The sequence below is a fragment of the Onychostoma macrolepis genome, chromosome 08 (genome assembly GCF_012432095.1).
Source record: "Onychostoma macrolepis isolate SWU-2019 chromosome 08, ASM1243209v1, whole genome shotgun sequence".
Classification (NCBI taxonomy): Eukaryota; Metazoa; Chordata; class Actinopteri; order Cypriniformes; family Cyprinidae; genus Onychostoma; species Onychostoma macrolepis.
Window position 1 is genome coordinate 23793796 of NC_081162.1, and position 27673 is coordinate 23821468.

At 36.5% G+C, this 27673-nt stretch overlaps 1 protein-coding gene across 1 annotated transcript in view; it reads left to right on the plus strand.

The window, feature by feature from the left end:
* plxna3 (plexin A3) overlaps positions 1 to 27673 on the plus strand; it is a 174232-nt gene that overhangs the window by 12990 nt on the left and 133569 nt on the right. Inside the window, exon 3 of the mRNA XM_058784778.1 lies at positions 3175 to 3357. Within this exon, the coding sequence (XP_058640761.1) occupies positions 3175 to 3357 (183 nt within the window). The remainder of the gene's footprint in view (positions 1 to 3174; positions 3358 to 27673) is intronic.

Sequence of the window (27673 nt, forward strand, 5' to 3'; positions counted from 1 at the left end):
GTAGGTACCCAAGGGTTTCCGTCCTCGCATAATAATAGGCTTTCGGTCTGTTGTCTGTTGTTGTTGTTTTTTTCTTCCATTGTTGCTCCTGAAAAACTAATTTGTGGATGCTATACATGATTCCCATTGACCTAATTGTGACGTGTTGCAGACTTTTCAGGAATGCCTGTGTAGGGGAAACTGTCTAACATGATTACACATCTTAATCTGATGTAATGTATCTTTGATGAAAAATCTATTCAAACCAGACAGGGTGGGAAGCAATAGCTTATTATGTGAGAGATGAAGAAGGTGATGGCTAGACATCAAAATCAATACGCCTCTGACATTTTAAACCAGTCAAGTGTACCACACACGGTCTGCCTCTGAAAACCCTTGATGCTTTATTTATGAATCTTTAATATTTGTCTCCTGTAATTCGGTGACAAATCACACTTATGATTTGATGTTATTTATCTGCCTCGAAGCCAGCCGTAGGCTTGTTCTGCAATTTGCAAATCCTTTAAATAGTGTGTTTACATCAACTCTCTCCAAAGGTTAGGTATTATTAATTTCTTTGGGGTTAAACATCCTGTAATTTTGAAGCTAATTAGCAAACAGTAGAGATGGCACCAAAAAGTACCATGGTACAAAACCCATATTTAAAATTGGCAATTAGGGATGCATCAAGACATGCACTTTTGATTGATTATGGAATTTATAGACTATTATTATTTCTATTAATATTCAGTGTGTTACAAAGGTCGACGCAGATTCCATGCACATTCTTACAAGAAACGCTGAGCATGCATGACGGAGGAAAAGAGTACATTTAAGAAAGTTTATGCTGTCAAATTTGGGGTTTTGTGCCATTATTCATGTTCATGTGTGCTTATTTGAGCAAAGCAAGTTAATGGTTGATATTTTCTTGCTAAATTATGATAATATGTAATGCTCATGCACTGGAATATTCAAAGAAATGATTTTAAATCAACTGGAAAAGACTTGCACTTAATTCAGAAGCCATTTAAAAGTAGCTAGTTGTTTGTTTTCTGCATAAACATGACAGATTTAATGTGTATTAGTTTAGTAATTGTTTTAAGTATGCAGTTGTATCATGCATATTCAGCAAAAGCTTCAATTTCTAGGTACTGAAGCCACATTTTTGGTTTTGAACCAACCCTAGCGTACATATTGAATCATTTTGCTGCATGTCGTTTGATATGTTAGTTGTCTGGTAGTTATTTAGTGACTGTGCTTGTAAACTTAAACTCTCCTCGCGCTACAGTAGCAATGTTTTCCCCCTCGAAAAAATAACAGAAAGCATGCGCAAGCCGGCTGAGTTTGTTTTTCCTTCTTACTTGCCTGGAGGACAACCAGACGAGAGGACAATTTGCGTCCACGGCTGTAATTGCGCCGGGAACAATAGCACAACACCTCACGGCCCGGCTAGAGCAGATGGGGCGAAGATGGCGAGTGCCGATGACCTCGTTCCTTTTGGGCGGGGGGGTTGTTGTGGTTGTTTTTATGAGCAACAACAGGGTTCCCCATGACTGATGCAAATCTGCTCCTGATTCCAGCGCCACTGCTGCCGGGGTTTTATTAGCACTTTCTCATGCACGGCAACGGCCCTCCGTCTTATAATGAGAGCGTGCGTGTCTGCCGCGAGCTCAGGCTTCGTTTAATACATTTAGCCCTTCATATGCGCGCACAAAAACAAGCCGTTCCACTGGCCAACATCACCCTCTCAATCATCATTCAACGGCACGCTCTCAAGACGCCCATCGCCTCGAAGAATTTGGGCTTTTGCTGTTGCACCTTCATGTTCGTCATTACCGCCGTGAAACGTCTTGCTGTTGGAACTGATGTCATTCATCCGCAGGCTAAGCTGACCTCTCGTTGCACTTTACTGAGGTTTTTTTATGTGGCGTTGGATGCCGAGGTCCAGAGGAAGAGAGATTAAATAGCTTTGTGTTTTCCGTCGAGCTCCGAGAACCTGGTAATGAGTCAATAGTTCACCTCCGGGATCAACCGGGGGACTAGGTTTGGTGCTCGATGACATCATCACTCGGCGGATTGATGTGTTGCAGATGTTCGTTAACACAATTGATTTTTGAATAACTCTTCTGACATTTCCTTGAGGAGAAATGACATACAGCGATTTTCTTGTAGTTTTTCCTCCTTTGTGTCAGTGGACAGCCATTAAAAGCGGCTGAAATAATGCTTTTCAGAGCCGCGCAGAGGGTAAATGGTGCCTCTTTCGGGAGAGAGCACATCTGAAGTGATAAAGCACTGACAGTGAGGTAGATTGCAGGATGATGTCATGTCTCACCGGTCGGTGCGCGCCGGCCCCTGGTCTGATCCCCATGGGCTCACTTTTGCAGTCTCTGTTTGGGTGGCTCTTCTCTGTCTGATCTATTAGCTGGCACTTCCTGTCTGAGATGCTGTGATTTGACGACAGCTGGAGAAAGCTGTTGTTGGGTCTTCAGGGTATTTGTGTGCTTGTGTGGATGCCTTTTTATTTTTGTGATATGTAAATACATTTAAGTGTATAACCTGAAATCTGGCCCACAAATTACTTTTTAGTTTTTGTATTTTGATTGAACTTTAATGTCCCAAAGATCTACCTTAAAGCACCAATAAGTAATTATTCTATATTAATGAGACAGACTATTTTATTTTATTTTTATTCACTTATTTGCTAACCCCATCATGTAGTCGTTTTAACTGAATCTTAAATCTTTTGTATTGACCTTTTTGCAATGAATTTAAAAATGTTTTGTTTCGTGTTTTTTGCATATTTTGTATTAATTTTATGCCATTCATTTTTTTTTTTTTACTTGTTTCATTTTCGTTTTGCTTTGCTAGGTTTTTTTTTTTTGTGTGTGTTTTTTGTTTTAAATCACTGCAATAGATTCGCTAACACTATCATGATATAGTTTTTTTATGAATCTGAAATATTATGTATTCGTTTTACATTCAATTTTTATTTTATTTTTTTTAATTATGCATTAGTTGAATTATTCATTGTTTTATTATTTTTTTTTAATTTAAATTTTATTTGAATCCCATTTTCAATGTAGACTTTTGGACCGCAATGTCTGTTATTACACATGTCAGGCCTAAAACATGAACAAAAACAATCTTATGAATATTAACTAATTATGCTGCATTGTTTCTCGTTTTGTCCCGTAGCCCAAGCAGATTGGCGATGATTTCTGTGGCCTGGTTCTGAACCAGCCTCTCGGAGGACTGAGGGTCATTGAGGGCACTCCTCTGTTTGACGACCGCGCTGACGGAATGGCGTCCGTGGCCGCGTACACGTACGGAGGTCATTCGGTGGTGTTCGTGGGGACTCGCAGTGGCCACCTCAAGAAGGTAAGAACTAGCCATTCTATGTCTTCCACTGCTGACGGTTACAGAGATATTGGGTTTTTGGTTTCTTCTTGATGTTGCTTGATTGGATAGTGATATGTAGAAGATGTGGATAAGTGAGTTTGATGATATTTATAGTGCATTGATCGACTAACCCGTTATCATTTTCTTCCAGTCGATCATTGATTCTGTACTTCGTTAGGTCAAAGACAACAGCGTGTGCTACAGTGTTACTTCTGTAGTGTGACGTATTTCAAAGTGAAAAAGGATATTCAGTGAGAACTTGAGACTTGCTTTCATCCATGGAGATGTGATTGATTTGTGATTTCGGTAACACTTTAGAATAGGGAACACTTATTCACTCTTAACTACGACTTTTCCCTCAATAAATTCCTTATTTGCTGCTTATTAATAGTTAGTAAGGTAGTTGTTAAGTTTAGGTATTGGGTAGGATTAGGGATGTAGAACAAGGTCATGTAGAATAAGGCATTAATATGTGCTTAATTACTACTAATAAATGGCTAATATTCTAGTAATATGCATGCTAATAAGCAACTAATTAAGAGACCCTAAAATAAAGTGTTACCGTGATTTCTATGATTGATGGTTGGACTTGAACAAGTAAGAGGGACTGGTGACATCAGCTAAAAAGTTATTTTTTTTTTTTTTACATTTTAATGATTGCAAAGGCAAACTTTTGTTGTCTTTGTAGTTAAAAATAATGTACAAGAACAAGAAAGTGCATTATAGGAGCAATTTGGATTTCTCACGTTGATGTAAAAACTATGCATTTGTCACAATTTTTAACTGGATTTAGAGAGAGGTGGAATACATTTATTTTATGTGTATGTTTTATGTGTACATTACTGTTCAAAAGATTGTGGTTGGTACATTTTTTTTGTTTTTGTTTTTAATGTCTCTTATGCTCGCCAAGGCAGCATTTATTTGATCAGAAATACAGTAAAAACAGTAAAATTGTGAAATATTATTACGATTTAAAAGAACAATTTTCTATTTGAATATAATTTAAAATGTAATTTATTCCTGTGATGCAAAGCTGAATTGTCAGCATCATTACTCCACTCTTCAGTGTCACACGGTCCTTCAGAAATCATTCTAATATGCTGATTTGCTGCTCAAGAAACATTGAACACATTTGCGCGCACACAAAAATATATGAAATGTGTTTAATAAATAGATTTGGTATTTTGGTTTTTAAAGTTTTGATCTAATTAGCATGCTGAGTGTGAGTCCTACGCATTCAGACTGACGTCTTTGACTCCTGTGTCGTCTCTCACAGTTTTTTAGAGTGTCCCGCCATGCGCGTTATGTTTTTTTAGTCAGCGTGTTAAGTTAAAAATAAATTTTTAACACTCATCTCTAGACCCCTGCGTTCTGTTACAGTCTGTTGCGCTCCTCGGGGCTGTTTTTGAACCCAGTGTTTCTGCTGGGGGTCAGATGAATCTGAAGTGAGCCTAAATATATTATCTTGAGTTAGCCGTTCGTCTGGATCTCAAAAGAATGACGTTTTGCAAATAGACTGCAACTTAAAAAAAGCACCTTTCCCCTTCATTCCAACACGTACACAAACCACCAACAAAGCCATAATAAAAGCACCACCTTGTGACTCAGTCATCCAGACCGGAGCAGGCGACAGCTGGGGATGTTTAAAGAATAATATGCCCACTGGTGAGTTTATGATGGTTCTCCATAGAAGTTACTACGTTTTTTTCCCCCTCAAACAACAGCTTGACTCGTTCATAGCTAGCATTTCGGCCCATATATGCACACTGAATCTTGAGGAAGCCAAAGCGAGAGGGTGGAGTCGTTTTTTCGGCCGGTCGTAAATAGTTCAAGCTGTGTATGAAGAGAGAGAGAGAGCGAAACCCAGTCGGCATTAAAGTTTAACATTACTCAGCAGCCACCCGGCCTGGTACGTGCCCTATATTAAGTCATCGCGAGGAACTTTTATTCACGACTGCTTTGTTACAGTTCGTTGAGAGAATTAAAGGAATTAGATTGGATGTGAGGCCGATGAAATCGGTCTGAGAAGCTGACTTGGCTCTTTCTCAGCAGGTATTATAATTAAAATGAGGTAGATGGGAAGGGAAATATGCTACGGTTTTGTGTGCGTTCCAGCGCCCAGCTGGAGAATATAAATGCGATCGCATCCATTCTCCTATCGGAATGAGGGAGCAGGGGTCAGTCCTGTGGGAGCCATCCTGTTTGGGATTATTTACGGGAGTTCGTGTCTAAACATGTCCTGATATACCTCTGGATCGCTGCAGATCAGACTGTTTGGAAACAGGGATACATCCGGAGATTGAATTCGAGTTCTTGGCTGATAGTCGTGCGATTGTCCGTGGTTAATAAACAGAATACGCCGCTTGTGGTCGTGCTGATAATAAGCAGCTCTGTTTGTTGATGGTGATTATATGATGTTACAGAAACGCTCCCTCATCCATATGGCCTTCGTATTGACCGCAAATCACAATAAACAGAGATGTGGGGAAATCGTAATGTTTGTATTTTCTCGCAAACATTGTCAGGATGAAATGGTAAATGGTTTGTGTACAAATCTGGTTGGAGTTAGGCAGAGACTCGCTTAGAGGCTGGTAGTTATGATTTCGTATATGTAATGTTTGTTCCTGGATAAACAGGAGATGTGGAGGAAGTGTGGATGGTTTTAGCTCATATTCCAAGGAAAATGGAATTTTCCAGTCTAGAATTAGATTGGATTACTGTTTGTATCTCTTCTATGTGTTTTTAATTAAACAATGAATCATAAGGAACTAAATGAATCAGTTCTTATTCAACTCTGACCAAGTTCAAATGTAGAGAAAAAACTTGATATATTAGCCAAAACTGACATCCAAAAAAGATGATAAATGTAATTCTGTTAATTAGTAATATATTATTTGTTATATGTATTCTGGATTTTAGAGTAGTAACTTTTAATGTTTTTTTTTTTTCTTGTGTGTAAAAACGATTAGCTAGTGCACTACCGTTCAAAAGTTTGGGGTTGGTAAGATTTCATAAAATTTCATAACTCTCATGCTCACCAAGGCTGCATTTTCACAGTAATATTGTGAAATATTATTACAATTTAAAACAGCTTTTATCTATTGTAATATATTTTAAAATATAATTTATTCTTGTGATGCAAAGCTGAATTTTCAGCATCATTAATCCAGTCTTCAGTGTCACATGATCCTTCAGAAATCAATTCTTTCTAGTATTAAATATTAATTTCTAATGATTATCAATGCTAATGTGGTTATTTATTTATTTTTATGGAAACCATGATACATTCATTTCAGGATTTTTTGATAAATAGGAAATTCAGAAGAACAGCACTTATTTGAAATAGATAAATGTCTTTACTGAACACGTTTTTCTAGTTTTCTTACAAGCTGCGTCTAAAAAACATGCTACTAGTGATTCACGAGCAAGTTACTTTTATGTACAGGTTCTTTTTCACAATCGTTGAAGAAATTCACAAGGATGTGTGTGTATATTGCCTTTTTTTGTGTGCATGAGCTAAATTATATACAAATATTTATTGTATTTCAATGAATTTTTGCTCATCCACTTTTAGTAAACATACTAGTTTCTAAAGCAGCTTTGCGTTTGAACATGCCAACTTGGCACAAGAAAGAAAAGTGTGTGTTTTTTTTCTTCTGACGTTTCTAGTCTTTCATTGGCATATGAATAGATGATTACATATAACTCATTTAGCCACAGAAAGCATCATTTATCTCTCTGTAAATGGTCTTCGAAAGGCCTGTTGTGGTGATTGTGTTCAGTGGTTTTGAGAGTGTTGGTCTACCTGCTATAATGTGGTGTAGAGAATACAGGAGAAGGCTGGGTAATTGCTCCATATCTCCCCTCGCAATGGCTTGTTTGTTTTGGCAGGAGAAAAGAGACAGCAAGCCGCTTTTCTCAAGCTGTACGGAAATCACCCATACGTCTTTAGTGCTTCCTGTCCCTAGCTGGCTGCAAGTCGAGTCGGTCGTTTTTACTCCTGGAAGTCAAAATACTGTCTACAATCTAGTTCTCTGAATCATCCCGCCTATATAAGTACCTATATATACAGTCTTTTTAGCATAGCTTTAATTGGCTGTTACATTTGCTTATGCTTAGTAATGCTAAACTTAAAGGGCCCCACGCTGTTTGTGCTACAGACATGTGCTATACAGTTATGTTTATACATTCTAAGCATTCAAACCTATGTTTTTCACCTGATGGCTTTGGGCAATGAACTAAACTAAGGGAATGAAGCCATAGTAGTTTCATAGAGACTTGTGATACTGTTGTCTTTTGACTCATTGGCCAGTAATGTTAAATGAACATTTTCAAAAAGTTGCAATATTTGCTTTTAGGAAAGGATTTTCGTGCTATTTATCTATTTTCATATAAAATACACCATGTAATTTACCAGTAATATTTAATCATTAAAAAAAAAAAGTCCCTAATACACATTTAGGGTCATTTCTTTGTCCTAAAATTTTTAAGTTTAGGGGCATGCTTGCATATTTGCTATTTATTTATTTACCGTATAAAATAGTTACTGTAACATCCCTTTTTATGTCAGATACTTCAAATTTATGCATGGGAATTTTTTTTGGCAAAATTTATAAATTAAGGGGTATGTATGTATCAATCTGTCCATCTATCAGTAATATTTATTCATAAAAAAATTACACTTATTTAGGGGGATTTCTTTGTCTTAATTTGAATTTCAGGGGCATACATGATTTTTATTTATTTATTCATTCATTTTATTTATTCATATTTAATAATTAAAAAACAGGAATTCATACAAAGGCCTTTTTTTGCCCCAACATTTATAATTCGATAGGCATTTTCTATAGTATTTTTGCCTTTCCCTCCCCCTTAATTTCTAACCCTAATTATAACAGTCTAGCAACATGACAGCAAGTGTTCCACACAAGCAATCATGTTTTCTCCTTATAATGTAAAGATCTAGTTTTACATCCCATTTGTGCAAAACACTGCGTAGCATTTGTGCCTGTGGCTTCGACTGCAGTAATCCATGTCTGGTCTATCAGGAATTCTCTCCCTCCTGTTGTACTTTTACAAGCGAGCGTTTAAACCGGTAGCCTGGCACTGTTTCCGGCCGGCCGAAATATTTAGTAGCAAGTGCAAAGGCAAATGAAAATAAATACAGCCAGCTATTTTCCCCTGCACCTGTGCTGTTCACATGCCACAGGGCCACAGGGCTGCCGGAGGATTCTGCAGTCTCAACCTTAGCAGAAACGGCCAGGAGATAATCTGACCGCTGGGAAATAAACCCAAGGTTGTCGGAATTTTTTTTTTATGGAACACCTTTGCCGAGCCGGCAGTGTGGGTGAACCGTGTGCATGTATATCATTGTGTTATGTGCACAAATGGATGTATGTGTCTGCCATTGAATCCTTAATCAGGTGCTTTTATGTTGGTTTATTGAACAGTCTATTTAGCGGCTAAAAGGATCTCAAGGTAGATGTAGTATATCACCAAAATGGCCCATCCTGCACTGACCTCCCATCCTCCCGATCTTGTTTCCTGTATTCACAAAAAGAGGAAGTCATTGGCTGTGTTTGGAATGCAATACTAACTCTATATATATATACTCAATACTGCCTGCTGTTTATTAAAAATAGTAAGTGAAAACAGAAGGAATTATTCTACTGTAAACATTTAAATCTCTTGAATGCCATATGAGCTGAATTTTTAGAAAAACAAACTGGACAATTTTGCACAAATGCACAAAATTTAATAAAAATTGGGTAAAAAAACATGCACATAAACTGACGCATGTCAGTTAAATGTAACCATTGGAGTCACGTGACTAAATAATTCACTCAGATCGTTGGCTGCTATTTGCTGCATTTTGTCTTTAAACCTTTATTTACATACATTTATTTTATTTAAATTAGATTTTTTATTAATTGTTGAACACATGAAATGGAAACAGAATTTAAATGTTCTTTATTCATATTTGATTCATTGTGGATTTCTTGCATAAATTACTTTTGAAAAATGAATGGGAACAGCTAGTGTTGTCAAATTAACTCATCATGTTGAATGTTTAATTCAGTGAGTCAAGTTATCATCATGGAAATAGAAATATTTATTTTGCATTTTTTTTATAATGTTGTGTACAAATGTGTATTGGCAGTCTGAATCAAGAAGGAGATTGTGACTGTTATTACTTCTGCGATCCCTGCTAATCAAAAGAGCGTTTCCCAACCAGTTTGCACCATGTTACGCTGTTAACTTGCTAACTGAAAGTACAAAGAAACATGACCAATTGCACCAATTTTTGCATCACTACTATAATGTTATATGTAATTTTAAAGACATTACTTTGAGGAAAAGAGTAGATTTTATATGATTTCCAATCAGGCACTGATTGTTTTGTTAGGAAAGCGGATGGAATTCTGCTGGGTTAGGATCTTAAATGACACAAGGGTTGTTCATCACACTTGAAATGAAAAGTCAGGTCAAGCGCATTGCATTGTGGGTTCAGTATTTTCTGCATTCTGCATTACATTTTTGCAAATGTACAGAAACATTCCATATGCATGCGTATGCTAGTATACTATTGCAAATGCAATTTTGAAATGAAGAAATGGATCCTATTACACATGCTGCCTGTGATCCGGTGTGATCATGTTTATGTTTTATAAAGATAAATACGCCAGGGTGAAAATTCTCATTCTGCACCCAGTCTTAGACGTATGATACATGATTGAATCCACCAGATTAGTGTCCCTGTCGCAGTGTTCAAATTGATTAATGCCTTTTAAAAAGCGTCAAATCCCCGTGCTTCACCGCAGCCGTGTGCTGCGGCTCACACAATAACGGCGCTTTTCTTATGAGCACCATCAACTGAGTCACTCTAATCCTCATAATCATGCATGAGCTGCAAGTATTTTAATTTCTTCTTCATCATCACCTGCCTTTTTTCCGCTCAGCTTTTATATTTCGCCATGTTAGCATCTTTGTCTCGAGCGGATGAAGGCTTCAGAAAGCAGCCCGAATGGAACGCGTCTGAAAGGTCAAAACTGACCACTCCATCGGCCATTTTGGGCCTCATTTTTGCTCTATTCAAATCCAAGTGCGTTTGGGCTGGAAATTGGAGCTAATTTAGCGGCGTAAATCAGCAGAAGAGCGCGGCGTGGGCATGGAAATGGCCAGGAGGCTGATTTACGAGCGGCTCGGCCCTCAGCCACGTTTGATCATGGCTAAATCTGTTTGCCGTAAATCCGCTGTCATGGAACGAGTCGGGGAGGGATGCGTCGTATCTCGGGCCGGGCTGCACCGCGGGAGCGTCGACCTGCGACGCATTACAAGCGCTTGATAACAAAGCCCCATGTCATTAAGAATGAAGCCGGGAGAGTGTTGGAGTTGGAGTCTTGCTCAACTCCTTTAATTAGACGACTGTTTTCTACCTGGGTAACAGATGTGTTGCTCTCCTCTGTGGAGTGGCGGCAGACAGAAGCCGCTAGATGATTTCTCGACGCCGCTGAGCGCTCATGTTGATGTGTTTGGACCATCTGAGCACTTGCTAAATTTGCTGCCGTTCAATTTTTGATGCAGCTTTTTAGGCCATCTTAAGTATGTTCACTTGCATTTAGTAGATCATCAATTACTAAAAACCTTTCTTAAGATCTGATGTAGGATGCTGTCATTTCTGAAGGCCTACTATAAGATGGATGGTTTGGCCTGTTGCAAAAATGGCAGATTTATGCACACTTGCCATTGCTTGGTAACTGTAAAAAGCCTGTTTGGAAGAAGAATAGTTTAATGTGATTTATTATTAATAATAAATGTAATTATTTATTGAATACAGTTTTGTTTTAGTAGCTATATTATTTATGTACTAGTTTAGTATTTATTAATATTTTAATTAGCTTTATTTTTATATTTGAAATTTTCTTTGAAATTTTCTTTCAGTTTAGTTTGAGTAATTTTAGTACTTTTTTTGTAATTTTAAGTAAGTTTTTTACACTGAATAAGAAATTTAGAAATATAAATGGTTTTATAAAATATAAGAAAACTAAAAATATAATGGTTTATATTAGCAATAAGTCACTTGAGGCCATGTGATTTTATTTAACTACGTTTAAGGGAATTTTAACTGTACTTAATTATTTGTCACAATTCAGTCACTGTAAAATAGCATCTCATTGCTTATTTCTTTTAGTATCTGATACTGTAAACCTTCGCCATTGATTTTTAATGTACAAAGCTGTTTTGCATGTGGTGATGGTGCTTTTTCAACACTTTTTTTTTTTTCCTTCAACTTTGTGGTGCAGATTTCTTCTAATTAATGATCGTTTTAAGCTTTAAACTGTGTTTAGATGGAGTCTATTGATTTCAAGTCTTTTACCTGGCTAAAAATGTCATTGAAATGTCACTGGATTTATTAGAAACCACTGTTTAATTTTGACATTTTGTCTGATTCAGCTCTAAAGTCCCATAAACGTCAGGCTCTGTTGGGCCTGGTTCAGCTGTGTGGATTGTGCTTTATCTGAGTCCGTGTTACACTGTAATTGTGTCTGGCATTATAATACTGTACTGCATCACATCCAAGCATGAGGTAAACCTTCACTTTTAGACTTACTAACATTGGCTGCTTTTGATCTCAGTGTGATTTAGAACGGGATTCTGGTTCGGTGTATGTAATGGAAACTAAAGTCAATAAACGTGGGTCAAGTGCCACAGCCTATAAATACAAATTTAGACTTTCATAAAAGAGCTAACGGGTAAATTTTCCTGCTGTATCCACATGAAACACTTCCTGCAAGCTGTCAGTGAAGACATTTGCATTTATGTGTTTCAGACTACAGTGATTTTACAATAGCACTACTATACCATACTATACAACTTGCTGGGTTGTTCTTTTTGTACAGTACATTGTCATATTCCCATCATTTATGTCGTAATATATTGGATAGGATATTAAATTATTAGTTATTGTTAATAATAATAATAATAATAATGAAATGTAAAAATTGTGAAATAATTTAGCACAATTATATTATAGTTATGTTTTATTTAATGCTGTCAAACGATTAATCCATCGTTAATCGCATCCAAAATAAAAGTTTTTGTTTACATTTATAAATGTATGTGTACTGTGTGTATTTATGTATATAATATACTATATTTTGAAAATATTTACGTTTATACATTTATATATTCATATTCCTGTATCTTATATTATATAAAAATATATTTAATATAAACATAACATATTTTTCTTAAATGTATAGATGTGTTTGTATTTATTTATATATAAATAATAAATATACACAGTATTATGTAAACAAACCTTTATTACGGAGGCGATTAATCGCGATTAATCATTTGACGGCACTAATTATATTACTACTGCTACTACTATTACTACTACTACTAATAAAGTACTAAAATTACTAAAACTAAACTGAAATAAAAAAATTAATTGATTAATATTAAATGTTAATAAATATTAATACAAATGGCAAAAGCATAAAATTGCTAAAAACTAACCAAAATTGAAAAGAAAACTGAAAATGTAAAGCTATTAAAAATATTAACAAATACTATAATAGTAGATAAATACTAAAATTACACTGCTTTTTGAATAAGTAATTGCATACATTTTTTTTTAAATATTTAAGAAAATATTTTAAAAAATTTGAAGATGGAAATCAAAATAGTTCGTATAACAGAATAAAAATTAAGTTGTGTGAATTTTAAATTACTCACTATAGTTGCCATTTTTGTCATGTCCTTGGTGGTATGCTTTTTATTTATTTATTTTATTTTTTTAAATTTACTAATTTACTAATATTCCTGTGTTGTTGTTGTTTTTTGGGGGGTTAGGAATATTGTTTTGATTGATAATCAATTTATCAGGTTCTGGGTCATCAATGTCACTTTCCTTCCTGTTAGTATTTGTTAAAAACCCTTTAACTTAATTCTCTAGTAATGACATCATTGTCCTGATGATGACATCATCATACTTTAGAGCAGGAATGAGCGAGTGCCGTTGCGTTCAGCATCATATGGCCCGGTGTATGTCCACACATTGGCAGTAATCACTTTACCTCAGCGCCTGGCTGTTGCAGGTACAAGCTAATGAACAGCAGTGCTTATATGTGTAGTATTGTAGGATTAGGATTCCACCTGCTGCGCGGACACGGCTGTTATCTCGCGCCTCGTGTCATAATTTAATGGGAGGCTTGATAATTTCATTAAAGGTCAAGACAGATGCATCTCATAAATGGAAGCGGGGTGTTTAGGAGGGCAGCTCTTAAGCACCTGTCTGGGGCCGTGTGCCGTAAAGGCCCTGGGCAAGTGCCCGACTTACTGTGATTCAGGAACTGTGTCGACTACAAATGGCCGGGATGAACAAAATCTTATTTCACGCTGTGAGTCATTTTGTATCACGCTAACTGTGTGTGTCACTATGCTGGAAATTCAACACAAAATTGGTTTAGATATTAAATAAGCCTGTGGCAATGCCTGTTATGGGTAAACTAGTAAATGCGTTACAAAGGTATTTGATTTTTTCTTTTTTTTTGAACTAGATATACACAAACCAAAGAGCTGTTAACCAGGGAACAAGTTGTGTGAGTAAATTTGGAAATAGGAAACCACTTCCGTTAAAACAAGATACAATACAAATAATATTACATATAATAAAATAATATGCAAAATACCTAAAATATACTATTAAAGTTTGGGGTCCGTACATTTATTATTTTTCTTCTTTTTTTTTTTTTTTTTTTTTTTTTTGAAAGCAGTCTCTTATACTTTTTTTTTTTTTTTTTTTTTAAATCAAAAATGTAGTGTAAATTGTGAAATATTATTATTTGTATTTGAATATACTTTACAATGTAATTTATTCAAAGCTGAATTTTCAGCATCATAACTCCAGTCTTCAGTATCACATGATCATTCTAATATGCTGATTTGCTGCTCAAGAAACATTTGTTGTTGTTCTTCTTATTAATGTTGAACAGTTGTGCTGCTTCATTTTTCTGTGGATACAACCATGATGCATTTTTCTCAGAATTTTTTTTTTTAGTTTAAAATTTTTAGTTTTAAGTTTTAAAATAAAATAAACATAAAAAGCTCTAAAACTTTAATGTCTTTTTTTAAATAAATCCATTATTCTTATTAAATTATTAATAATTATTTTTTAAATTAGTTAAAAAAAACAACAACATTTGAGCAGCAGTGAATAAATATTATTATACAGTATAACAATTATATAAACATTGTGTAATATAATATAAAATAATAAGATATTGTGCTTTAGCTTTTGGACCATTTGCATGGTAAAATGAGGTAAAATTGCATCTCTAAACTCATCCACTTTGAAGCACTGCTACTTCAGAAGTCATGTCTTTAGTGCTTGTGTTGCCTCTTTTTGAGATGCAGCGTCAAGTATATAAATATAATTCTGTTGTGTATGTCTTATGTAAGCATCCTTTAGGAAACAGGTCCTGTTGGGCTCCAGATGAACCCAAAACCTGCCTAATTATTTAGGACTTCCTATTTAGGACACCAATTAGTCAGACAGCCATCATTCCCCCAACCCTAGTGTAGACATGCTTCACTTGTCATTCACTACCATAGAGGAAGCTCCCATTGGAATTCTAGTGAACATTTTTCTGCCTAGACACAAAATAAAGCGACGCGTTTCAGTCTGCCTGCTAGCAGCTCAACAGTTTTTATCATTCAGTTCCCATTCCGTCATCTCTCAATTTCCGCCTGGCCTCACCTCCGTGCCACCGCTAACCTTGGAGCTGCGTGCTTAAAATGAGCCATAAGATTTGCCATTTGTTTCTCCTCCTCGAGCTACACGCAACCTCCGTGCCATTTATTGCACAGCCGCTGCCCAGGAGGAAACGACCCTTCCGTCTGAGTACAGATCCATTAAAACGACTAATAAACCCCGTAGTGTGTCGCCGTATAGATTTAAATCCATATTTGGTGGCGAAATGACTCTGATAGTGGACGCTAATGTTATTTTGTTAAGTGCGGATTGGATACACTCCCTTTGCTTATGAATTCACGGTAGACTTCACGCTATAAGGTTACACCGAGAGTGGCTGTTGTGGTTTTGGTCAGACTGAGAGCAAATGTCTCTTCCAAACAAGCCGTCTGATTTAAGATAGCGCTAGTTTGTAGACGGCTGAATGCTCTGTCTGTCCTGCTAAAGAGATAAGTGGAAAGGGGTCTCTGAAAACTCCCCGTACAAATAGTCGTCTTGTCACATGATTAGAGAGGAGTTATTTAATAAAGGATTTCACAATGGAGAGCTCTGTGGATGACCTGCGTGGTACGATCACACACACTGCTCTTATTCTCTTCGTCACTAGCTCCATTCACTTTCCATCTGTTTCTGTGGAGGATGCGGCCACAAAACGCTGATACCTGCGGAAATACTGGAGCAAATGTTCGGGGCTGGATAAGGAACGCTTTAAAAACAGTTCTTTTTGTTTTTTAACGATGTGTTATGATATGTGATCGAACAGAAGTCGCAGGTTGTTGTGTTTTTGTTTACACAGGTTGCGCGTCCATCTGCTGGTTGGTGGTTTTTGGCTTCACAAATGTTCTTTGTTGTCCTGTTGTTGTTCCGCAACAGGATCAAATCTATTTCTTTTTAGAAGGGGTCATGGAAGATTTTTGTTTTAAACATTAGTTTTTATCAGGGTTACCAATAATTTTTTTCTAATATCAATATTAAGGGGGTTGAAGCACATTGTACTGAAATTCTTTTGATTTTATGTATTTTTTGTGGTGCACCTGTATTAGTTATTTAATAAATTTGTGTGTGATATATATATAAAATATATTAGTGCTGTCAATCGATTAAAAATGTAATCGCGTTAATCACAGTCATGGACTGTGATTAATCATGATTAATCGCAGATTTAAAATACTAGGATTTACCTGTAAATGTGTTGAAATAAAGAAATGCATGACAAACTAGTTTAAGGAAACAGAACCTTTCACACTTCCGCCAGGTATGAGACATAATCCTTATTATTCTTTTATCATTATTCTTTTGTTTTTATTCAGCCATAAATCAACATTTATACTGGCAATAAAACGTTTACAAGCCACATCGCTTCAATCCCAGTATACATTACCCAACTATTATCAAAAGTATTTCTAAATAAATACAACAAAACATTTCTTGCGACCGTACGTGAAGTATTATGACAAAATGCATTATGAAGAAGAATTGGACCTGTTCTGCTGCTGCATTAGAGCTAACATTAGCATCATGCTTCATAAGACAATTTATGAGATTAATAGTACACTTTTACTCAGAACTCGCTTCAAACTACCATTGAGTGTTTGTAATAACTTCCTTTTGCGATCACATGTGGAATTTGGTCGTTTACTGTTGTTAAAATATGCTATTTATAACCTTTTATATCACTGCACAAATTAGCATTTCAGATGTACACATTCTCAAGAAAATCACATACAGACCATATCTATTGTAATCGAGTGTTTATTATCTTATATAAATATAATCTATAGTGGCTGTTGTCATGTTTATTTCTGCTGCTCTGCAGAAACTCACGTTGTTTGTGATGTTAACTGCCTCTCCGTTCTTAAGTTGCCAGGGATACATTCCAAGTATAATATACATTAGTAAAAGGATCTATTTTAATTTTTATTTGTCTATATACACTTTGGGTGGCCGCGGTACATTATAAAAGTAGCCCAAAAAAACGCAGCCCACGGCTCTGTCATTTTTCCGCGACTGTATTTTCAAACTAAACCACTTGTTTATCGTTACCCTGGCAACACTGGTGCTGTACCCTCATCACACAATGATAGATAACCTTCTGCGCTACTATGATGGGAAGAAGTTGGGGTCAAACCTTATCAAACGATTAATCTGCGTTAAAAAAATATTAACACGTTAAAATTTTTGGATTAATCGCATGCGTTAACGTTGACACCCCTAATAAATATATAAATATATATATATATATATGTGTATATATATATGTATGTAATTTTTAAATGTTATATTTATATATTAAACATATATTTTTGTTTTTAATTGCTACATTTATTTTATATTTATTTTATTATATAGTTTTATGAACTTATATTTTTGTTTTACACGGTTCTTTGAGAAACGGTTTTCTGTGCCCTCTATAAAACCATTCTTAAAAATGTTTATCCAGTTATCCAAAATGATAGAAAATCATTGGTCAAAAGGTTTGGGAGCTGTTTACATACAGTCAGCCGTTTTACATTTAGCAGTTCTCCATGTGTCTCATATCAGGACGACAGCAGTTTGGCCTTTCCGGCATCCGCATGTGCAGGTTCGAAATCCGGTTTGTTTACGCTTTTCCCTTTCCCTCTGTGTTGATGGAAGCTTTTCTGCCTGTCTGGCATGCCAATAATGGAAAGCAATCCGCTGTGAGTATTTAGATATGGATATGGTTTGTCCAATGTAATTAGCTTTGGCCAACTCAGGGGATCAAATCTGAGGCCGTAAAATAACTGGAAGAGACAGATGGCAGAAAGACGCGTCACTCCGCTCTGCCCCCGTTCGACAGCAGCCTCATCCAATTCCGTCTTGGATGACCACGGCAGAACCTTTTATTTGAACAGCAAACAGGAAAACGCTTCAATGTAAATATGCTTTAGCGAGCCCAGAGAAAACAATTCGCTAAATAACCCGCTGACGAAAACAAAGCGAGTCGCCGTGTCGCATTTCACGTCGATTCCGACAGAGGCCCGTTCCCTTTCATAGGTGCAGAAATGAATATCGTAAATGGGTTTGCTGGAAATATTTAATTCTGTATTCTTTGTATCAAATTTTCAGCTTCCAAATGCATTGGTCACAGCGGCAGCCAGACTCGGCGGCTTTTCTGAGGTAAAAAGCGCTCCGGATTCCAGATCCTGAATTTCCAGTGCTAAATATTACCCTCGGTTTTAACCGAGAGCGCGAGATGGGTTTCAGAAAAGGTGAGAGAAAGAATCCGCGACGTGAACTAAGCTGAACGTTTGGCCGGGGTGTGTTTGCTCTCGGGGGAAAGCGCTTCTCCTCCATTTTGTTGGGCTGGAGAGAAGCGCTCCGGCCTGGTGTTTGATGTCAGGGCTGAAGAACTGTGGGACTCGTATCAGAGGAGCGCAGCGGCCGGAGGGAGGGAGGGAGGGAGAGAGCGAGCGAAAGTGGATTTTTTTCGCACTGCGTGTCAGAGCCAGGCACCTGGAACTAGGTCATTTCTCCAGGAAGAGGCAGGAGTGAGAAGAGAGAGAGAGATTGAGATGGAGGGAGGCGCTGGAAACTCTGTAGCGGCTGCTAAAGTTACACTGGATCACTGCAACTGACACCTTTAATTGATCTTTCACAACAGATGATGTGCAGACAGGAGCGATATAAATATTTTTGTGTTCTGTGTCATTCACTTGACTTTTTTATGGATGCTGGCCGCACACACAAGTTGACATAACATCGTCTAATAATAAAATGTTATTGTGAACAGCAGTGCAAATTATTTTATTTAACACTTTATTTTAAGGACCAGTTTTCACTATTAACTAGTAGCTTATTAGTATGCATATTACTAACATGTTGCCTGTTTACTAGTCCTTATAAAGCACACATTAATGCTTTATTCTGCAAATTCTAGATCCCTTAACCCGCCCCAATACCTAAAATACCTTACTAATTATTAATAAGCAGCAAATTAGGAGTTTATTGAGGGTAAACTCTTAGTTAATAAGTTTTTGTCCACGTTCACCTTACAAGTTACAAGCGTTACAAGCAGATGTTATTTATTATGGACTTTAAATTAGAACTGTAAAATTATAAACATTGTAGATATTTATTGTGCAAATACTTATTAAATATTAAAGATTCAATTAATTTAAACATCGGATGATATTTACTTATTCAAGATAATTGAGCATTGAGTATTAAAAAACTTTATAATTAAAATATTTGATAATTTACTAAGGGTATTGCCAAACATTTTTCATTATATTATATTTTATTTATTTATTTTTGCTTTTAATATATATTTACATTTTTTTTTTTTTTTTTTTTTAGTTTTTTTAGGGGTTTTTTTCATATGTGAATTTGGGCACTATAATGCAAGATTATTTTTTCATATCCTTGCATAGAAGACAAGTGCACTTATTGAATTGGAACAAAAATGTAATTATTTTTTTTTCCACTAGTACTGTTTATTTCCAATTTCAGCAAATTGGACCAGTGCTGGAAAAAGCTTCCTGATATAGTCATTTTTATAAGTGTATATATAATTATAACGTATTGTTATACAACTTTTATTTTTGTTTTGGAGAGTAGCTTTAGAATGTCAGCAGCTCTTGAGTCATCTGTAAGTATCTATTTAAAGTCTCTCTGTCAAAACCACAAGCAAATAATTTATGTCCCAGCACCACCCTCTTTCACCACATTTAGCCATCTGAGAGAATTACAGATTGAGAAACAAATTAAGAGCAAACGGGCAAGAAATGCATCCTTGCAGGGAAAACCTTTATGGAAATTGATTGCTTTTGATAATCTTATGAGAGATAGAACTGGAAAATTACTCTGTCAAATGATGCAGACTTGTTAACACTTTGAGGCATTATGTCTTGTATTGCACTCTAATTCTATGATTACGGGACATTGTTCACTGTATTGTCTTGCAGGAAGTGGAAGGCAGGAAAAGCTTCTCAATAGAGCATAATACTGCCGAGTGACAGGGCACACAAAGGCTGAGTCTTTTCTTTTGCCTTCGTTAATAGCGGTCGCATAAAACCTGCTTAATGAAGTTGTACTCGTTTGCCCTGTTTATGAACTGGTATAAACCCTTAGCAAAGTTTTTTGAAAGATTTTATAGTATATGTATATTTAAATCTGTTAAATCACATGAGGTAGCATTTTAATCAGTCACTTTTTAAATTTAACCTCCAGTCATTCTTCATTATAATACGTAATTATCAAAGATAATTATACAACCTTTTTTTTTAAATTTGCATTTAAAAAATCGGAGGAAGTAGGCCTATATGCTGTCTGAATTTGAATGGGCTTTTTAAACTAAACCTTAATTTCTATTTGCAATTCATTCAATTGTGTATTTTTATGTGATTTTTGAAACACTGTTGTTTACTCCTAAGTTTTAAGAACAACCCATTATCAAAAATATAACAATTGTGAGGCTGTCGGATTTTGATATACTTCCAAAGCTTTCTCAAGGACTTTGTGTGAGCAAGATTTCATCCATCCAAAATTGGAAAGAAATGAATAAACAGAATCAGTCAGTCATGCACGCTCATTTTCTCCAGATGCGACCGTGCTCATCTTGCCAGCTGTATTTGGTGGCTGTGCCTCGTTTGTGGCTATATTGAAATCTGTTTTGAGTGACAATGACTTCCTTCCCCCGAAAGATAATTAATTACTCTCTAACTGTGCTCTCGCGCTTTCCGAGGTGTTGAGCATCGGCGGTGCCAGGAAGTGACGGATGCCGTCGCGATTGTCTCCCTAGATGGATTTGTAAATGAATTGTGCCTGTTTTCAATAGCATGCCTATGAATGGCAGTTTGCACCGTATATCCGAGCGTCCCTCGAGTCAGGTCATAACAATAGGTGTTTTGTATCCCCCACCAGCTAAACACAAAGTGTACATTTAACGTGAGCAGACATATTTCTGCACATGGGCGGAATGGAAATTGGTGCATGCGCCATTAGCGAATTTTGAGCATCTTCGTTTCTCCTTTGGCGCCCATTCAGACTCTTAATGACTTTTGCAGACAAACCCAAGTCGTACTTAATCAAAATAGCCGAGTTGTTATTCCAGTTCTGTTGCGCTGAGATTCTGACCTATTGTTTACTGACTAGCTTTAGCTGGCATTGGCCCCTGTACCAACTACTGGTGGACTTTTATCTGAGCTGACCAGATTTTGTGTGCGCAAGCGCATGGGACATCGTCGCCGCCTTTTTCATGGCTTAATGGCTGTGACGGCACCCTGACACACGGCCTCTTGTGTTTGCCAGTGCCGTAATTGTGCATTTACTCTTATGGCATCTAGTTCAACTTTGCGTCCTAACTCTTTCCTTGCCAGAGTGTTATTTTCAAGTTTCCAGACAAATTGTTCCCTCATTTTAGTAAAACGTGGCCACATTGTGCAAATTTGTTCCCTCAGTTTAGAAAATTTCGCCATGTTGTGCTAAATCAAGTTGTGCTAATTTATTCCCTTGTTTCAGTAAATTGTGGACACATACTAATTCATTCCCTCGTTTTAGTAAATCATGGCCATGTTGTGATAATTTGTTCCCTCGTTTTAGTAAATCTTTGCCATGTTATGCTAATTTATTTCCTCATTTTGGTAAATCGTGGCCACATTGTGCTAATTCGTTCCCTCGTTTTAGTAAATCGTGGCCACGTTGTGCTAATTTGCTCTCTTGTTTTATAAAATCTTGGACACGTTATGCTAATTCGTTTCCTCGTTTTAGTAAATCGTGGCCATGTTGTGCTAATTCGAGTTGTGCAGGCCACAATAAATGTATTTTTGTCCACATGTTATGTGCAAACAAAAAACATTTTATTCTAGTTTAATTGTTTAATCAGCATATGAATGTTGGTAAGTTCCATCAAAAGGAAAAAAACTTGAAGCTGGAAAGACATTAATTATTGGAGTCCAAGCCAATCAGCACTTCCAAAGCTTGCGCAGTCGTGTACCTCTTTGTGGCCACCAACATTTTTCTCAGTAACGTTAACACTGTTTTGTTTTGTTTGGTGATCATGTTAACTTAGTTGAGTGTAAACAACATCAATCCACTCAAGATAATCTTCTTCACTTATTTTTGGATATATTTGTACTATCTGTAACAGCGCCCCCTACCATAATATACTGCACTACTTCACTGTAATACGGTATAGCAGTGAAAACGCAGATCGCTTAACTTGTCAGTGGTAGAGAAGCAGTGTGTAATAATTAAAAATATATCATCAAAGGTGGAGAAAGAGTGAAGTATGACCTTGGGCCTTTTAATTGCACGATTTCATGTGAAAGTTTCAATCAAACCACAGAAGAGTTCTTTGTTGTGACGTGTTCTGATATGCAGATGTCAGAGATAAAAGCGATGCAGTTCTCGCTACGGTTGGCCGATTGTTTGGCATTTCTTCGCACAGTAATTACTGATTGTTAGTTATGGTTTGTTTTGAGGCGATGTGGCAGATGCTACTGTGAGGTATGCAGGGGGTGATGTTCCCCTCTCGCTCTCATATCGGCTATAAACAGCATCATATAGTGTATGTCTCTCTCTCTTCTGGTTTTCCCCCCATCATCCCAGAGTTTAATCAGGCTTGACTGACTGGCACTCCCTGAGAGTACATTCTCAGGCACCACTTCCCTAAGGAGGAAGCCATCAGTCCACCCAACCCCCTCTTTCTCATCTCCGTCTCGCACAAACGGGCACCCGCCACTGCGCCTATAGATGTTAGGTATTCATAAGTTCATCTGTCTTTATGATGATGTTGGTGTGCCTGTGCTGTTCATCATATTCAAAATATAGCGTATGATCTCACTGCTCAGGGTGCTTTCACACAGGACATGTTCTTGCTTTATGTTGGACCATTTTTTTGGTCGTTAGTCTATATAAACATTTTCTAGACAAATGTCTTTTTAGCCGTTCCCACACATCTTGATATATTTTCAGCATTTCACATCAAGAGCATAATATTTAAGACACCAATGCAAGTTAAAAATAGTCATGCAGTGAAACAATGTCAGTTTTAAAATAATGGAACAATCAGATGAATATAGGGCATGATAAACACATTTGCATAAGCGTTTTGAGTAAGAATACACAATGTATTGGGCGATATTTGAGAATATTTTGATTTATTAGAATCGGATGATATTAGGTATTTTATAGTGAATGCTCAATTCGACTATTGTTGCTTTTAGGGGCAAAAATATAAAAAAAAAATAATAATAATCTTGTAATATAATGTCACGTAAACCATTTTCACGCTGTACATTGTGTTATAATGCCTATTCATTTTCACAGCATCTAAACAATGCATTTCAAGTGTTTTATTTTTACTTTTTCAGACAAAATAGTACAGAATTTTCATAAATAATTAAACATTTTAATTAATAATTATTTATTAAATTACAAATATTTATTGAATTTATAAATAATTTTTAAATAATATTCAGTATTATATAAATATGAAATAATTAGTAAATATTCAAGTAAAATAAACAAATAAAATGTATTAATTTATTGTTATACATTTCAATGAATTCATTTGTTGATAAAATAATGCAGCAATCAATAATGCAAACAGTACATATGCATTTAAATAATGAAATAAAATAATTCAGCACTTAGTACAGAATTTTAAGGAATATTTAATTACTTGAATAAAAAGCATTTATTAAATAATTCCTGAATTATTTATTGAATTTATAAATGAGTATTATTTATTTATTTATTTATTCAAATAAAAAATATACACATTTATTATTCTACATTTTATGTCATTTTAATCAAGTCAATGGTAGTTGTGGTAAAAGATAACACTTATGTATACAATTCGAATATATCTTTAAATCTGTTCTGTCCTCAGCAAAACAATCAGGATGTTCAAACAGACGTCTCACAACGTGAGGTTGTAGACGTCTGTCTGAGAGCGTCTCATTTGAGGCGAGAGACTGCAGACAGGACCGCCGTGTGACTTGTAAAGCTGTTAACATGACGGCATGTTTGTTTTCCATCACCGGCGTGTTGTCGAGGCACTCAGACATAGTCCTTCCTGAAGTGTTTGTGTTGCTTCCAGAAGGTTGTTTTAAGCGGCCTTGAGTGTGCTAGCGTGATCTTTTACGGCCACAGGGTTTGTGTACTGGAGCTGGGGAACAGATGTATCAACGAACACATGTCCGTATGTCAGTGGATCAGAGTCTGCTACTCTTCACTCTGGAAATGTTTTACAGCCGTCCCAGACAGATCTTAAATTAAACGTCCTGCTAACCTAAACAGCCTTATCAGTGGAATGTTCAGGCTGTAAAGAGGGATTTGCGAACGATGAACCGAAGGATCTATAAAAACATTATAGCCGTAATAGCATGTAGCTTGGAAGTGATGCCACTGTGATGTCATAACATTTTATTTGCTTCTATTTTAGAACACTTGATGACTATCTAATCAAAATAACAAAATACAGAAGTCACACATGGGACAAAAAGTGCAATGCTGTGTGGCATCTAGGACAACTAACAGGTCCAAAACCGTTTGTTTATTCAGCAAACAGGCAAAAATTCACTTCAGGAATGAACAAACTGGCGCGGGTGAATTTAAAGTTCAGTGTTTGGAAAATCAGAGCAAAACGAAGAGAGAAAGCATGTTATATTGTAGCTCTCTATGTACTTTAATGAAAAACTGAGTGGAAACTGACACAGCCCGGAAAAACTATTGGTGTGGACATTTGCTGATAACCGATTGTTCCAGCAATAGATTATCGGTGCCGATTAATCAGTAAAACGAATAAATCTGAATTCTCAAATTCTCAACCTCTCGTTGAATCGACTATTTGTGCTGATTAATTGGCAAAACTAATCAATACGAATTCTCAAAGTGGTGCTATATGGTTGCTAATGAGTTCTAAAGCCACGTTTAGACTATCAGCCCAAATTCGATTTTTGTGCAAATCCGATTGAAATGCGATAGTTCGTTACCGTTCAGACTGTCACGAAATCCGATTTGTGCAAATCCGTTTCGGGCTATATTTGTATGTGGTTCCTATTCAAATCGCATTTCTGAAAATCCATTTCAGTCTGACCGGTCAGATCGGATTTAGCGTAGCTTTTTCATGTCCTCACGCCAAGTAAAATGTAAACACATCAGACATATTTTGCAGAAAACATGCTGAACATCTTTGCAGAAACAAATTTGTGTCATTGCAAAGTGCAAGCGAAAACACAGTATACTGCTAGTATACATACCTCTTTGAGTTTTGAATGTAGCGGAGACTGCAGCATGGAATAAAGCCGCACATTCCAGCTTCCTGCGTTTCTGTCACTGCCTCACAAGACGAAATATAATAATACAGTGCAAACACGAAGGCAATGTTGTCATATCATAAGACAACATCTGTATTGCTGTTACTGTTGTTTTTAGCATAGGCATAACAACGCAATGGCATTACCATAGAAACCAATGCACATTCCGTAAAAAGGAAAGAGGACACACAAATAGTTGCGACATGCTGTGTGAACAGTCAGTTATTCAAATCAGATTCCATCCGGATATGCACAAAAAAAGATTTGGGCTGACAGTATCAAAGACTATAGAATACTCAAGACGTATCACTCGTATAGTTTTGAATGGTGAAAAATGCAACGCCTTCTGAATGAAAGAGCCAATCGCTAATTGATAAAGTCAGCGTGTCACTGCAGATGCCGTTAGAAATCCCGGTTGCTATAGAAACAGTCAGCGTTCTGAGACTGCACATGCACACTGGCTGATCTAGCCTGAAAAATAAGCTTTTTATAATGCTATTTGAGCAAAAGAAACAACATTGATACAATTGTTGTCAGATTTCTTTGGTCATTTCAAATATGAAATTGAATCGTAAGCTTAATGAACAGTTTTGGAGAATTTGATGTTTCCCTATTCAAAGAGATAGGAGCTGCACTTGCATGCCCGAGAGGCGTTTCAAAGATGGCCGAGTGACATGACTTGTCTTAAAGAGACTTTGACCGTATGATCGAGGCTTATGTGTTTTTTAGAATGTTGGTATGTGGTTGCTAAGGTGTTTTGAGTAACTTTTACCCCATTGCTTTGTTGTTACTAAGGTGTTCTGAATGCTTTTTACAATGTTGCTAAAGTGAATATTTTTTAGAATGTTTTATATGGTTGCTTAGGGTTCCGAGTGCCTTTTTATAATGTTGCTATGTTGTTGCTAAGATGTTCTGAGCGGCTTTTAGCCCATAGCTATGTGAGTTGCTATGTGAGTATGTGAGTGTTTTTAACATGTTGCTTGATGTTTACTTGCTGATCAAATTCAGTAGATTCTATGATATTCTGGTCCTTAATTCAAGTTAAATGTTTGTTGTCCATTTGAAATGTTATTTGTTTAATCTCCAAACTGGGAGGATCTGATCTTGTTTATCCAAAGAGAAGCTCTTCAGAACATGCTTTTCTTTCAAGTGCACGTTTACTCATGCTTAGGTTGGCCATATATCCAGTTCAGAATTCGACAAAAGAATGAAACGACTCTGTTTCTATTTTTGACATTTGAGACACCTTCCTTCCATCACGCCGTGTTTCTGATTACAGACTAGTGTGAATTCTGCATGCTTCACCAAATCCAGTTACCGCCCCTCCTCCCCCCCAGTCCCATCCCCATCCGCCACCAGCCGCCCTCAGGATTGACTTACCCCAGGAGCGCTGCCTCATGCTGCAGACATTTACTGTTCCCTTGAGCCCCACTGCTCCGTGCACCTTCTCTCCTCTCCATCTTGATGGAGTGATGGAGGGTCTGGAATCCACATTGACCCTCACAAAAGGCCAGGGCGATGGTATAAAGATGAAGGAAACTAATAAAAATCAGACAGAAATGTCAAAGGAATATTAAACGTGTCCCAGCCGGGCCTCCAAATGAAGTGAAAAGGTGGATGTGAATGCGAAGAACAGTGTCCGAGTTGGATGAGCTCAGGTGAGCCTGGTTTCTGAATGGGGTGAATTTCACAAAAACATGTCCAGATCACATACGACTCCAAAATCATTTTACATTTGAGTTTTTTATTATTATTATTATTATTATTTTGAATTTTATTATTTTTCTTTACATAATAAAGTGAAATTTTATTAATAAAATTAAATATATTTAAATAATTTATTTAAAAAAGAAATGAAATATTAATAGCACCATGATAAATAAATACAACTTAAATAATTCCAATAATTAAAATAATGATTTATTTAAGGAAATGTGATTTAATTCTCATTAATGTTGCAATATGAAAAATCTCAATAGTCTTTTAAAATAGGCTAATAACTCTTTTGTTTCCTTTGATTTTGGGGGAGAAATAGGACGTAGACATGTCCTTGAAAAGAGTTCACCTGCTAGATCAGGTCCTGGGAGAATTTGGACACCTGTGTAGGTCTTCATTGAATTGTACCGTCGTTCCTCCTTTCGGCACGCAGCCAAACATGGTGCCAGCGTGGAAAAATAAAGTCCTCTAAGCTCTCCGCTACACAGCGTGCGTTTCTATCGTCTCATTTGGTAAATAGTTGAATCAGCAGTGTCAC